The sequence below is a fragment of the Eptesicus fuscus genome, chromosome 10, assembly GCF_027574615.1.
Source record: "Eptesicus fuscus isolate TK198812 chromosome 10, DD_ASM_mEF_20220401, whole genome shotgun sequence".
Lineage (NCBI taxonomy): Eukaryota > Metazoa > Chordata > Mammalia > Chiroptera > Vespertilionidae > Eptesicus > Eptesicus fuscus.
The window spans coordinates 80,108,135-80,122,687 of NC_072482.1; the positions used below are offsets into that span (position 1 = coordinate 80,108,135).

At 36.8% G+C, this 14,553-nt stretch overlaps 1 protein-coding gene across 1 annotated transcript in view; it reads left to right on the forward strand.

Annotated features, from left to right (window-relative positions):
* Positions 1 to 905: 905 nt before the first annotated feature.
* THEMIS (thymocyte selection associated) overlaps positions 906 to 14,553 on the forward strand; it is a 122,007-nt gene continuing 108,359 nt past the window's right edge. Inside the window, exon 1 of the mRNA XM_054722683.1 lies at positions 906 to 996. Within this exon, the coding sequence (XP_054578658.1) occupies positions 906 to 996 (91 nt within the window). The remainder of the gene's footprint in view (positions 997 to 14,553) is intronic.

Genomic DNA, 14,553 nt, shown 5'->3' on the forward strand with positions numbered 1-14,553 from the left:
GATCAGAATTGTGGAATTTTAGCTTTGAAAGAAATTGTACAATTTATTTGTCTCCTTCTATGTTTTCTCCATTTAATAAATGAGACAAATAAGGAACAGCAAAGACAAGGCTGAAGTAATGTGTGAATCAGAAGCAGATCTAAACCCAGGAAACCCAGGTGTGCTAATGACGGATTTAGATACTTTCACTATAGTGTGGAGATTAGAAAATGCATATTAACTTCCCGAATTAATTTACTGTATCACTTTGCATATTGCTCCCCTGCCCGACTCTCCTTTAAGATTCAGCAAAAATTTTAATGTGGAAGTATAAAAAGTGGTTTCGATCCTCTCTCTCTAGAGTATCAGATTTCTGAAAATTGCTGACAAAAAGCACTTTCAGAACCAAATTTAATATAAAAGCACAGAGTATGCAAATAAGGCACAAAGCCAAACTTTAGAAATGAACTAAAAAGATAAAGAATTAACATGGTGGCTTGTTTAAGGTGAGACTTTTAGTCCTGCATTCCTGTTCTTTCCTGGTCAACAAGCAACTCTGCCCCCGATCTGTAGATGCACACCTGGACTGGCAACAGACAATGAGCTTCTTACCAAATCTCACTTTTTGGGCAATGTCTGTTTAGACGTGCTCACCCCACCCCCATCCTGTTCTACTGTGGTGTCAGAAGGAAATGAAGCCACAACTAGAACAAAAAGAGCTCTCACACCTTTCGTCTCCTTCCTCCCTCCTTCCTCACCACCCGCTCCCCATAGAGGTACTCCACCCCAGTTGGGCTCTCTGTGACATTCCTGCCAGCCAGCCTGTGGGAGGGATGATGAGCAGGGCCTGCAATTACAGGCAAGTGACACCCAGCAGCCCCAAGCTTCTGTAAGTTCCAGGTCTCTACACGGCACAAGTCAGAGCAATGGCATTGTCACTGGAAGAATTTGTCCACTCCCTTGACCTCCGGACCCTCCCCAGGGTCCTAGAAATCCAGTCAGGCATCTACTTTGAAGGTAAGCACCCTCCTATCTCTTGGCTGGTTAGACATGCTTATATAGTATATACTCTTGGGAACTGGAGGGAGAAATTTTAATAGAACATATATGAGTTCCGTTAAAGGAAAAGAGATCGTGAAAGGGAGAACGTAATTAACTCACCAATGGTCAAGACCCAATGGTGTTGGAGAAGAGAGAAACTAGATAGATAGGACTATGGGGTGAAGAGGCGCAAGGAACTGAGTGAAGCTTCTTGAGCTTTTCGGAGGCCTCCGAATAGTTCAACATAAATGGCTAATTATTTCTGCCTTTCCTTTGAAATTGGTTGTAATGAAAGAGTGAAAGGTATCCATATTTATGTTTCTAGAAAATAAAAAAAATAAAATTTAGTTTTTCTAAAACCGAAGTAGCTATTAAAAAGTGCATAGAAAGAAAAATTTACCAAACTCTTCACCACTTCTTAATGTTGCCTCTGTCAATGCTTCTTGCACTCTTTCTGTAGGGGCCTAATTCCTAAATCTTTGAATAATGACATTTTTTTATTTGAAGGTATAGAAAATAATGTTTTCTAACCTCAAGATAATATTTAAGAATTTCTGTTCAAAAGCCAGAGTTCAATTGGGATTATTAATAAGTTAATGTGTTTTGATGTAACTTAACTATGTTAATTCAGCGAAAGAATGTTAAAGCCTAGCGATTCTATCTACCCTAGAATTTTTAAGCAGTTAGCTTGAATTCATGCAAGAAAAAGGGCATTTTCTAGGCAAATATATATATTTCTTGTCATAACAGTGGTAGAATTAAGGCAGTAATGAAATTAAGTACAAAAAAACTACTGGGAAAATAGCTAGAAGAAGTGTTGGTAGGCAAATCTTTCCTGTTCATAGACAAAATAATGTTTTAGATATTATAAAATAAAATAAGATTGACAAATGTCAGATCCAATACACACACACACACACACACACACATTGGTGTAGGCTATCATGAGCTTAATACTGGGTTTTGTTGAATTCATTTGTAAATTGATTATTTGAAATCAAGCCATATTTTCCCATGTATACGATATTATGAAATATATCCTTGTTCATAAGTCAGCCCCAAATATTTTTTGTTTGTTTGTTTCGTGATTTGAGGCTTTGCATAGAAAGTTGATCGTCATGTCTAAATTACAAAGATATGTTCCTATGTTATTTTATATTGCCTTTTCCACATTACATTTCACATTTAGTTTTTAATCCATTTGGAGGACACTTTGTTCTGAGGTGCAGAAGGATCCCATTTTAGTTTTTTCCATATAATAAACCTGACTTCCCAGTGCCATTTACTAAGCTAGCCATCCTCGCCTCATTAATTTGTGTTGCTGCTTTTAAGTTACTGGATTAATCTGTCTCTGAAATATCACTTCTATTGCAATCATCTATTTTTTCTCTATTATACCCAAATCATCCTATTTTTGTAACTATTGCTTTGAAATAAGTATTAAAATGTAACTTATGTATAAGATCAATCCCTGTTTTTGCTCCTTTTTTTCTAAATTGATTTAACTATTTATAGACTTTTCAAATATGTTTTTAAAGAAACCAATTACTTAAGAAATTCAACTAGAATTTGTATTGGACTAAACTGATTTTATAGATTAATTTAGGAAGAATTGACGTTTTTATATTAAGTTTTACAAAAGAACAAAGTATGTCTCTACATGTGTTCAGAACCTCTTCATGCTTTAATACTTTACTACTATGCTGTATTTCAATTAAGAAAAAAATGCACACAGTATTCAGGTGAATTTTTACGAAGTATTCACATTTATGTAACCACCCCTCTGGTCAAGAAATAAAAAATTATAAGTATTCTAGAAAACTCACTTTGTGCCTTTAATCAATCATTATCAATCACCCTCCCCAAAGATAATAATTATTATTTTTTTAAATTTCTTTATTGATTAAGGTGTTACATATGTGTACTTATTCCCCCATTACCCCTTCACCCCCCCTACTCATGCCCTCACCCCCTATTGTCTGTGTCCATTGGTTAGGCTTATATGCATGTATACAAGTCCTTTGGTTGATCTCTCCTTCAAGATAATTATTATTATTATTATGACTTCTGTTGATTTATAAACTTACAGCATGTATCCTTTTCTGATTGGCATATATGATCAGCATCATCTTTTAAAATTAATTTATGATATTCTATATAGTTTATTCATTTCAATGTTTATAATATTCCTTTTAGTGAATATACCACAATTTTCTATGCATTCTATTTATAATGGACATTTGAATTATTCCCAGTTTGGAGTTGTTACCAGTAATGTCATCATGAATATTTTTGTACATGTGTGTTCACATGTATATGTATTCAGTTGAATATATAAATAAGTGAAATTGCCATGTCATGTTATGCGTATGTTCTGCTTTGGTGAATAATGAAAACAAGTTTCCCTAGTAGTTATACCAATTTACATTCCCACCAGCAATATATGAAAGATGCAGTTAATCTATGTCCCTGGCAACACTTGATGTTATCAATCTTCATAATTTTAGTTATTCTGGAGAACGTTAGTTGTAGTTTGCACCTCCCGGCGACTAATGAGATTGACCACCTTTTCATATGTTTAAAGGCCTTTGGGAGATGTTGTTTTCTGAAAACATTGTTCATGTTTCTTGGCCATTTCTCTATTGGATTTTATAAACTCTTTTTTATCAGTGTTCACACACACACACACACACACACACACACACACACACACACACACAGTATTGCGATTCTTGACCCTTAGTTACCTGTTTTGCAAATGTCCATCTCACTCAATAGCTTACATTTTTAAATGGTGTCTTTTGATGGAAGTCTTAATTTCAGTGGTAGTATAATCAGTTTATAATTGCTTTCTTTTATATGTGTTGTCAAAGAAATTTTCATTACCCTAAGTTCATGAAGATATGTTCTTTCTCTTTTTAAGTTTCTACTTTTCTTTTCCAATTACAGTTTACATTCGATATTATTTTGTATTAGTTTCAGGTATACAGCACAGTGGTTAAAATAATATACATTATATAGTATCTCCCTCCCCCCAATATTTCAAGTACACACCTGGCACCATACTAGTTACAATATTGTTGACTACATTTCATGTCCTGTAATTTATATCCCATGACTATTTTGTGGCTACCAATTTGTGCTTCTCAGTGCCTTCATCTTTTTCATCCAGTCCCCCAATCCTCCTCCCCTCTGGCAATCATCAGTCTGCTCTCTGTATCTCTAAGTCTGTTTCTATTTTGCTTATTCATTTATTTTGCTCTTTAGATTCCACATATAGGTATTTGTCTTTCTCTGTCTGACTTGATTCACTTGGCATTATACCCGCTAGGTCCATTCATGATGTTGCAAATGGTAAGATTTCATACTTTCATTATGGCCAACTAATAATCTATTGTATATATGTACCCCCACTTTTTTTATCCACTCATCTTTTGATGGGCACTTGGATGACTTTCATAAATTAAGCTATTGTAAATAATGCTGCAGTGAACATAGGGGTGCATATAGTCTTTCAAATTAGTGTTTTGGGGTTTCTTCAGATATATTCCAAGAAGTGGAATCACTGAGTCCTAAGGCAGTTCCATTTCTAATTCTTTGAGGAACATCCATACTGTTAATTCATAGTGGTTGCATCAATCTGCATTTCTATGGGCAGTGCACAAAGGTTCCCTTTTCTCCACATCCTCACCAACATTTGTCGTTTGTTGATTTATTATAACCATTCTGACAGGTGTGAGGTGTTATCTCATTGTGGTTTTAATTTGCATTTCTCTGATGACTAGTGACATTGAACATCTTTTCATACTAGTATGTCTGTGCCATCTGTATGTCCTCTTTGGAGAAGTGTCTATTCAGGTCCTCTGCCCATGTGTTCATTGTATTAGTTTTTCGGTGTTGAGTGGTATGATTTCTTTATATATCTTGGATATTAACCCTTTATCCGATATATCATTGGCAAATATCTTAAGTATGCTGCCTTTTCATTTTGTTGATGGTTTCCTTTGCTCTATCGTCCATGTGAGAAGAAATTCCAGTGTCTCAAAGACCAACATGGAAGGTCTGAATAGTGGAGAAGCCTGTCCACAAAGGCCTCTGCTGGAGGAGAAGTAGGAGAAAGTGGGGTAGTTTGTTGATGAAAAGAAATGACATAGAGCACTAGGTTGTAAAAGTGTCAAGGGCAAATGTTTGTTTTAAGCACATAGTTTTTGATGGATTATTAATTATGATGATAGCCCTGTATATTGAGGGCTTATTGTGGACCAGTAACTGTGCCAAGGCCTTTATATATAAATGTAGGCATATAAGCATACATTTGTATTATACTTATATAATGTGTATAGCTATAGATAAATATAGGTGAATATATCTAACATAACATATGTAACTAAATAATACTTTATATATGCTCATCTATATATAAATTTATTATTTCACATATATTTAATCTTCTTTAAATTACTTAACTTATTGTATTTATAGAGAAATTTAATCCCTGGCAATATCTTGTGAGGTTATTATTTCCACTTTTTAGGTCACCTGTTTGCCATATCACTTAACTATGTCCCATATTTAAAACTTATAGTAAAGTTTATCTTTGCTCACCTGAAGGGTTTATAAAATTCTATAGTAAATCCTATCATTATAGACTCATCAATGTTTTTAAGAAATTTTATAACAATTTACTGATGGCAATTTGACTATACAAATTGGGTTGCTAAAGTAAACATGAACAAGAAATAACTAGTACTAGTTACACATGTTTTGTCTTTTAATAACACTACTGATTACAATGGCAATTTGACAAGTATGATATGGAAGTATTAACTTTGAAACTGGTTGAATAAGTGTATTGCATAATGATACTTAGTGAATTATGTACTATATGAACATGATTTTTAAGGATTTGTTGCATCTATGAAAGTTCATATGGCAACAAATAATGCCTATTTTAATGGCAACATAATTATTTTATGGCCAATTGAATTTAATTTTCTTCAGGCTTAATTTAATCAGTTAGGAACATGGTAGTAAAATTAGGGCAATTTTAAAATTTACAACATTGTATTCAATGTATATTTACTCATATTTTATAGGCTTTAAATATTAAGACAAAGCAAAAACATTTTTTTACTTTTTTATATATATTTACAATATTGATACTTGTTCATTATAGACTCAAGAGGAATGAAATTATGTAAAAGTCTAATGAAATATGACCTGTCACACTTTTTAAAAAGTAATTTCAGCTAAAAGAAAACAGAAGCAATATTTCTCTATGTGAATATATGTTTATAAAGATTTATTAAAGATAAGCATTAATTTCTATAGCAGAATCTTTTACATGTTTATGACATGTTCTGTTGAGCTTCACAGATTGAAATTCAGGACAACTTAAGTTCACAGATGTTAAAATTTGAAAACTTTATATATGAGCTCTAAAATTAAGTAAAACTTGTTATATTCCCAGCTTAAAATTAATAATCCTACCTTATAAAAGAGAAACATGCAAATTGACCGCACCTTCACTACGCCCACAGCCAATCAGAGCGAATAAGATGGCGGTTAATTTGCATATGTGGGCGCTGAGCAGCCTGGGTCCAGGAAACATCCTCCGGACCCAGGCCACTCCTAGCCTGTAGGCCTGTGCTTAGGTCCTGAGCGGCAGGGGTCCCAGAATGCCCCCTGGCCACTCAAAGCCTATGGGTGTAGGCGCCAAGCCACCTGGCAGGGCGGGGATCGCGGCTTACAAAGGCTCCTGCCCGAAGTGGCGGTTTGGGGCCACACCCCCAGCCAGGCGCCCACGACCAGGGGCTGGCTGCTGGCCTCTGGGGTGTGCCGAGACCCTGGCGGCCACCGCTGCGTGCTGCCCAGGGTCTCTGCATGCCCTGAGCCTGAGGCCCATGGTTAGGCTGGCTGCTGGCCTTGGGGCGTTTGGAGACCGGGATGTTCCCGCCCCACCCCAGAGGCTTTCCAAGCTCCAGCACCAAGTGGCGGTTTGTGTCCACGCCCCCAGCCTAGCGCCCTCCACAGGGGGATGGCTGCTGGCCTCTAGGGTATGCAGAGACCCTGGCAGCCACCACCAGGTGGCAGGGACATGCCCCTAGCCCAGTGGACACAACCCAGGGGCTGCATGAGCTGCAGAGGATACACCTTTTTTAAAAAAAATTTTATTGATTTTTTTTTACAGAGAAGAGGAGAGAGGGATAGACAGTCGGAAAAATCAATGAGAGAGAAACATCCATTAGCTGCCTTCTGCACACTTCCCACTGGGGATATGCCTCCAACCAAGGTACATGCCCTTAATAGGAATCAAACCTGGGACCCTTCAGTCTGCAGGCCCACAGTCTATCCACTGAGCCAAACCAGTTTGAGAGTAAACACCTTTTCTGACCACTCACTGGCTAAGCTCCCTGTAGGCCACCACTTGCAGTGTTCTTGGTAATTTGGGTTATAAGAATCCAAGAAGGTAATCTAGGGTTTTTCCACCACACTCTTGAAGGAAAAAAATGAAGGTCCCTTGAGGGGTCCCAGATTGGAGAGACTGCAGGCTGGGCTGAGGGACAACACCCTCCCTGGCCCCCTTCCCGCTGTGCATGAATTTCGTGCACCGGGCCTCTAGTGTTTTATTAAATAAATCTAAATTTGCTCTGTGTCAGTGGCATATGGTTGGGCACTAAAATGACTATCAGAATAAAATTTGGAAAACTTAAATATCCATTTTAGAAATATATATTGGAATCATACTGATTTGGTAATATGTAAAAATTACACTCATGACTACATTTTAAGGCATAAACTTGTTTTAAATGATGTTGAATTTTTTTGAACCATTTATCTAAGACTTGTTACCTCAGCTAATGTATAATTTGACTCCTAGAATGCCTTTAGACCATACACTACAGATCAATAAGTTACTTTTTCAATGTAATTAAATACTATATTTTAAAAATAAGAATAAAAATATTTCAAGTTTTAAAACACAATCATTTTAAAAATTTAGAGCATTTTGTGTATATTTGAATGAAATAGTTTGTTTCCCTAAAATTTAGTTCAAACAGGCCTTATTTTAGGAAAATGCCTGAAATAGGTACATTAAGAACAAGCAAAAAAAGTTTAACTAAGAGTAATTTCAGCTATATTATTTTCAAAAACTGTAGGAGACAATAACTGCCAGAAAAATTTTGTGTTATTTACTTCAGTGCAGATGTTCTATAATGGGGACATTTTTGTACAATGGAGTACATTATGTATTTCTATAGTAGAGGATTTACACTTAATCATTTCCAACTCATTTGATGTTAAGTACCAAACTTGACTATTCAACACAAAGTTAAAAAATGGAGGGCAGCATATTTTTTTGCATATAATCATATAAACATAGATTATTCATATATCTTTTTCATTAAATAAGTATACAGAAAAGATGGAGCAAGAGATTAAATAAAAATTCTATTTTTTATTGGCTGCTAGATTTCCAGTGCTGTGAAATAGACATTTTGGTTAGGGAACTTAATTACCTAAATTCATTTTAATAGATACAAATTATTGGTCACTTATTTAATATGGAACAGCATTTATTAAAGGAAAGAAAATTAAAACTTTTGCCTTACATATATTATTTATATGTTTGTATGTTATGATATTAATACATTTTATCAGGCACTACTAAATGAGTAAGTCTTGAAAATAGAAATAAAAGTAACTTCAAATAATGTGTAAAAAGGTGTGAAAAATTATTTTAAGAAATGTATATCTTTGATGCAATATTCAAACTCTTGAATTGAAAAACATTACATTTTAATTGGGTCATCTACTTAATTTTATTCCTAATAAAATTTATAATCATTGCACTTTTTAAAAACTAAGATTCTAGCAAAAACCGTGAGTTGAAATTTACTTAAATGAAATATACATTTTTCACATAATACTTTGTAAATAGGAATAGACAGTCATACATTAACAAGATGTTGTTATTTTAAATAAAAATAATTTACTAGAAATTGAGGCAAGTTTTCTCTTAATTTATATAATGAAATTAACTCTCCAATATTCTGATTCTTATAAAGACAAACTAGATCTCAAGAGCTTTACTCTAAGTTAGAAAGGTTGGTTTTAATGAGTCAGCATTTGTATCAGTTAAGGGAAGAACACCTGCCCCATAAATGTGTGAATTTGAAACCACAGACCAATTTTTTTTTACTTTTCTATTGTCATCAGAAAAAGCTTAAAGCACATTTAAAACAATTTTTTTCCAGAACTCCTGAAATAAAATCATGTGTTTTGAATTAGCTCTTTATTAACAGAAACCCCTTTAATTTTGAACATTAGTAACATAGTTATTAATTTAAATATGTTCCTATGTAAATAGAGTGTATATATTTATTACAGTAATTTTAAATCAGCAATGATGTAGCCTGCTCTAAGAGTTTATAAAAACTTGACAATTATGAAAATGTTCCAATTTCTTCCCCCCACACACATAATTTGTCCATTGTTTTAAAAAGTAATTTTCTACATTTCTAGTCAATCTACTCATTTTAGAATGAGACAACATTCTAGTTAAATAAAACTAACCTCATTTTATAGAGGAAGAGACCTATTTAAAATCACGTTTTTATGCAATTATTCCATTCACCGATTATTAATAAAGAGAACACTTACTTGTTCTAATAACAGAATCAAAAATTATCTTTCTTGATATTTAATATAAGGAAGTAGATAAAAAATACAATGAACAAATAAATTCCTGAGTATATCCATTTATTCTGCTAACAGTGAGTGGCTGCCTAATACCTGGCAGTATGCTGAATTTGCAGCAACCAAGATCATTAAGTCACCATGGCCTTCTCAAAGAAGTCAAGGCTTCATCATGAAGTCAGACATAACGCAAAGATGTCATGTCCTGCTCTACAGCTCTACATAAACACGTTATGTACCCACTCCTGGATTGATATAGTTTTCATCAACTAAATTTTCAGATAATGTACCTAAGGGAATACTTTTTTAAAAAATAATATAGAAATAACATTATTTTGAAGAAGACTTTTCTTGGACATATAATAAACTACTTCCTATTGTAACACATGCTTTAAATGAGTGCTTTAAACTACGGAAGACCGAAGAATGAAATTTTAATTTCTGCGGTCTCTTACTTGGAACAATAAGCCATTCAGTAGCAAGTTCTCATTAAAAATTTGACAGTGAAATTAACAACGGATAGGTGCCATTCATCTGACAAGTGACCTGTAGTTTTGCTTTTTTTATTGTTGGGCTTCATGCTGGTTGCTTTTCTAAACAGGTTCCTTTGAAAAACAAAGCTGAGTTATTCAAGTCAGCACCATGTATTTTTTAAAAAAACAAACAGGCTTGCTGCACAGTAAAGCTCAGCAGCTCCTATTTATTAATGTAACCCATTGATGAGCATTAATTTCATCCTACTTATTAAGAAAAGCTACAAAAAATCATGCCAAACTTTCTGGAGAAAATGACTTTTGTTGCAAACTGACCAGAACTAATTAGGTTATTCACCATTGTTATTGTTTGTTTGTTTGTTTGTTTGTTTTTGGTAGACATTAATAGCCTTCATTCCGTGGAAGCATGTGGTCTTATGGAATGAAAGAAAAACTTAGATCAAATGTTGCCAGGTGTAAAACATTAATTTGTAAGCAGGCAGGAATACAGTTATATGCCCTGGGTGTCAACTTGACTTCATCCCAGCTGTTTGTCTGTTTAGATGCTCTGACAGCACCTTGAATGGGAGGCTCATTAGAGACTTCTGCAGTAATATCCCAGCAGCAGGATCCAGTTACCCTTCTAGTTAGACAACAAAATTGCTTTGAATCAGCAGCTGAACCAGGGCTGTAAAGCATGGGATTTATATTGGACTCACTAGATTCTATTCCTCTTTGCAAAAACAGGAGCACCTATGTAATATTTGGAACTAATCAACAAATTTTGAACACCATTCACTTCACCAATGGAGTCGTCATATTAATATCTATTATGGTAATAACACTTTTGTGTTAATAGGAAATAAATGTAGGTGATAACTGTGGTAGTTGTTTTAAGAGTATATATGGACCAGCCAATGTGGCGCAGTGGATAAATGTCAACCTATGAACCAGGAGGTTACAGGTTGACTTCCCAGTCAGGGCACATGCCTGGGTTTCGATCCCCAGTGTGGGGTGTGCAGGAAGCAGCTGATCAATGATTCTCTTCATCATTGATATTTCTATCTCTCTCTCTCTTCCTCTTTGAAATCAATAAAAATATCCTATATAATAAAAGGCTAATATTCAAATTGTCCCTATGGGCGGGAGTTTGACCAACCATTAGATGTGTGCTGACCACTGGTGGAGAACATGGTGGGCGTCAGTGACGTGGCGCTGGCAGCGGGTGGCAGTGGAAATGCTGCTGGCCCTGATGGGCCCCAACGAGAACAGGACTGCAACAGGATGGTGGAGCAGGTGAGCAGGCGATGCCAGGCCAAGGTGGGTGTGAAGAGAGGCCCCAGACAACAGCCAGGGAAGGAAGGCCCCAGCCAGTGTCAGGGGCAGGTGGCAGGCAGCCGTCAGCCTCTAGGGACCCTACCTGTGCATGAATTTCATGCACTGGGTCTCTAATCCTACCTAATAATAGACAAATATGCAAATTGACCATACCTCCGCTACACCCAAGCCACGCCTACCAGCTCAAGCCACACCCACCAGCCAATCAGGGCGACTATGCAAATAAACCAAACCAAGATGGCTACAGCCACTGAGAGCAAGGTTTCCCAGGCAACAGAGGGAAACAAGCTTTCCCGCCTGCCCTTGACAGGCCTAAGCCTTCACTCAAGCTACAAAGTTTCAATTATAGAAGGTAAACAAATTCAAACAGAATGGCGGCAGCCACAGAGCTAGAGAGACCAGGCCAGGGTTGCCCGCGGTAACGGAGAAAGCAAAGCTTTCCGCACACCCTGGCCGGGCTCAGGCCTCTGCTTAAGGCTACAAAGTTTCAATTATAGAAGGTGAATTAACTCAAACAGAAATGGCTGCCGGTGGAGCATGCAGGAGGCTTGGCTCCGCTCCAGGCTACAAAGTTTCAATTGTAGAAGGTAAATAAATTCCAGATACCAGTGCCTCCACTTGGGTCGCCAGGGGGCGTGGCTGGCCTGCAAACCACCACAGGCTCCTTGCTCAGGCTTCCCCATGCCCCAAGGGAACCCCCACCCTTATCTGGGACACCCTTCAGGGCAAACCAGCTGGCCCCCCACTCCTGCACCAGGCCTCTATCCTATCTAATAAAAGAGTAATATACAGATTGATCATCACTCCAACACACAATATGTCTGCCCCCATGTGGTCAAAGATCCTGCCCCCATGTGGACACAAGATGGCCACCACAAGATGGCCAGCAGGGGAGGGCAGTTGGGAGGCACCAGGCCTGCAAGGGAGGGAAGTTGGAGGCGATCAACCCTGCAGGGGAGGGCAGTTAGGGGTGACCGGGTCGGCAGAGGAGGGAAGTTGGGGGCAAACAGGCTGACAGGGGAGCAATTAGGCATCAATCAGGCTGGCACAGAGTGGTTAGGGGGTGATCAGGCTGGCAGGCAGAAGCAGTTAGGGCAATCAGGAAGGCAGGCAGGCAAGCAGTTGGAAGCCAGCAGTACTGGATTGTGAGAGGGATAACCACTGGGATCGGGCCTAAATGGGCAGTCGGACATCCCTCAAGGAGTCCCAGATTGGAGAGGGTACAGGCTGGGCTGAGGGACACTCCCTCCCCCCGTGCACGAATTTCGTGCACTGGGCCTCTAGTATTTTAATAAAAGAGTATATACACACTTCTAAATAACCTTTTGTGTGTTAACTCGTCATCTGGGTTTATATTTCTGATTAGTGTACTGCAAATGTTGGCATTTTCTTCATCTCTTTCCCAGGGCTATAGGTTAAAATAATTGAACAACCTACTTATGTATCTCACTGTCTGCTAAAGTATTTTAAGTAAATGACATGCATATTATAATATTAAACATTTATCTTCACATGTGTCACAGATGCTCTATTTTTCTCACTTTTAGTGAAGCTGATTTATCCATAGAGTTGCTTTTGTTTTGTTTTTTACTCTTATAGTTTTAACTAATCCTAAATTTATGTGATTTATCAGGTTGATACATATTGTCCTGACTTCTCTACCTATTTAGTGATTTGTAAACAGTAGTTCTCAAAGCTAAGTAAATTTTGGAATATACTGGGGAGCTTTAAAAAAATACCCATTCCTGGGTTGTACCCTGGTGAATCTGATTTAGAATTTCTGGAGTATAGCCCAAGAATCTTTATTTTTAAATAGTGCCCAATTAATTCTGATGCAGGTTGTTGGCAAATCGTTGTTTAAGAGAAACTGGATAGGACCATCTCTGCTTCCGGGTGGCCAATTGACTTTAGAAACGATATATCAAGACCTGCGCATGGTGTTGTCTTCTCAATATTTCCACATCTGAGCAAGCCATCATTCCCTGGGTCTCTCACTGTAGCTTATGGCAGTACATTTCAATTCCCCTAGTGTCCTTTGTTACCCTGTAAACTGCTCTTAGAACTTTCTTAGAACAATAGCACTATACTGCCTTAGGTTTGAATCCACTTTCCTTAAATTCTCTCCAACCACTGACTTTTTATTTTGTAATCAGATCATCTTGGAAAAACACTCGATGTCAGATAATCCTTTAACACATGATAATTTGTTTACATCTGAAAAGTGATGTTTGTACTTTCTGGAATGCCCTTTTCATTAATATTAATAACCAGCCATCCAGATTGACCCTGTTGGGCCACAATCACACATCAACTACTACATATGTAAGACATTATACTTTAAGTTGTTTGTCACCGACTTCATTAGCATGAGAGGACAATCAAGGTGATACAAGGATGCTAAAATTACCCAAGCTCTGAAGCACATTGAATAGCAAAACCTAGGCTCTCATCTAAGTTTCCATTTTTTCCTTCTAGTAGATAAAAAAAAATGCTGTTCAATATAGTAGCCACTAGCCTTATGTGGCTATTTAAATTAATTAAAATAAGTACATTTAGAATTGAGTTCCTCAGTTAAATTAGTTACATTTCAAATGTGTCTGTTAGGTCACATTTTAATTATAATTATAATATGTCCATCATTGCATAACATTCTATAGGACATTGCTACTCTGGAGTTTTTCTGGAAGTCCCAAAGTTGGAAAGTGGCTCACAGCTTCTCTGGTATCAGTATAATCCACTGCCTCTACCTCTGTCTCTGCTGTCCTGACCCTCCTAAGGACTTACTGCAGTGTGGTGGTTATGAATTTTCCTCAGGATGTTTCTACTTGACCTTGTCTGCAAGTGTTTCTTTGTTTGTCTCAGACTTTCTCAGTATGTCACTAATGTGAAAAATTGCACTGTAGCACATACACACTTACGTATTTAAATTAAATTTTTGTTTTGAGATTATTGCAGATTCACACAAAATTGTAAACAATAATACAAAGAGATACCATGTAGCTTTCACCCAGTTTGCCTCCAT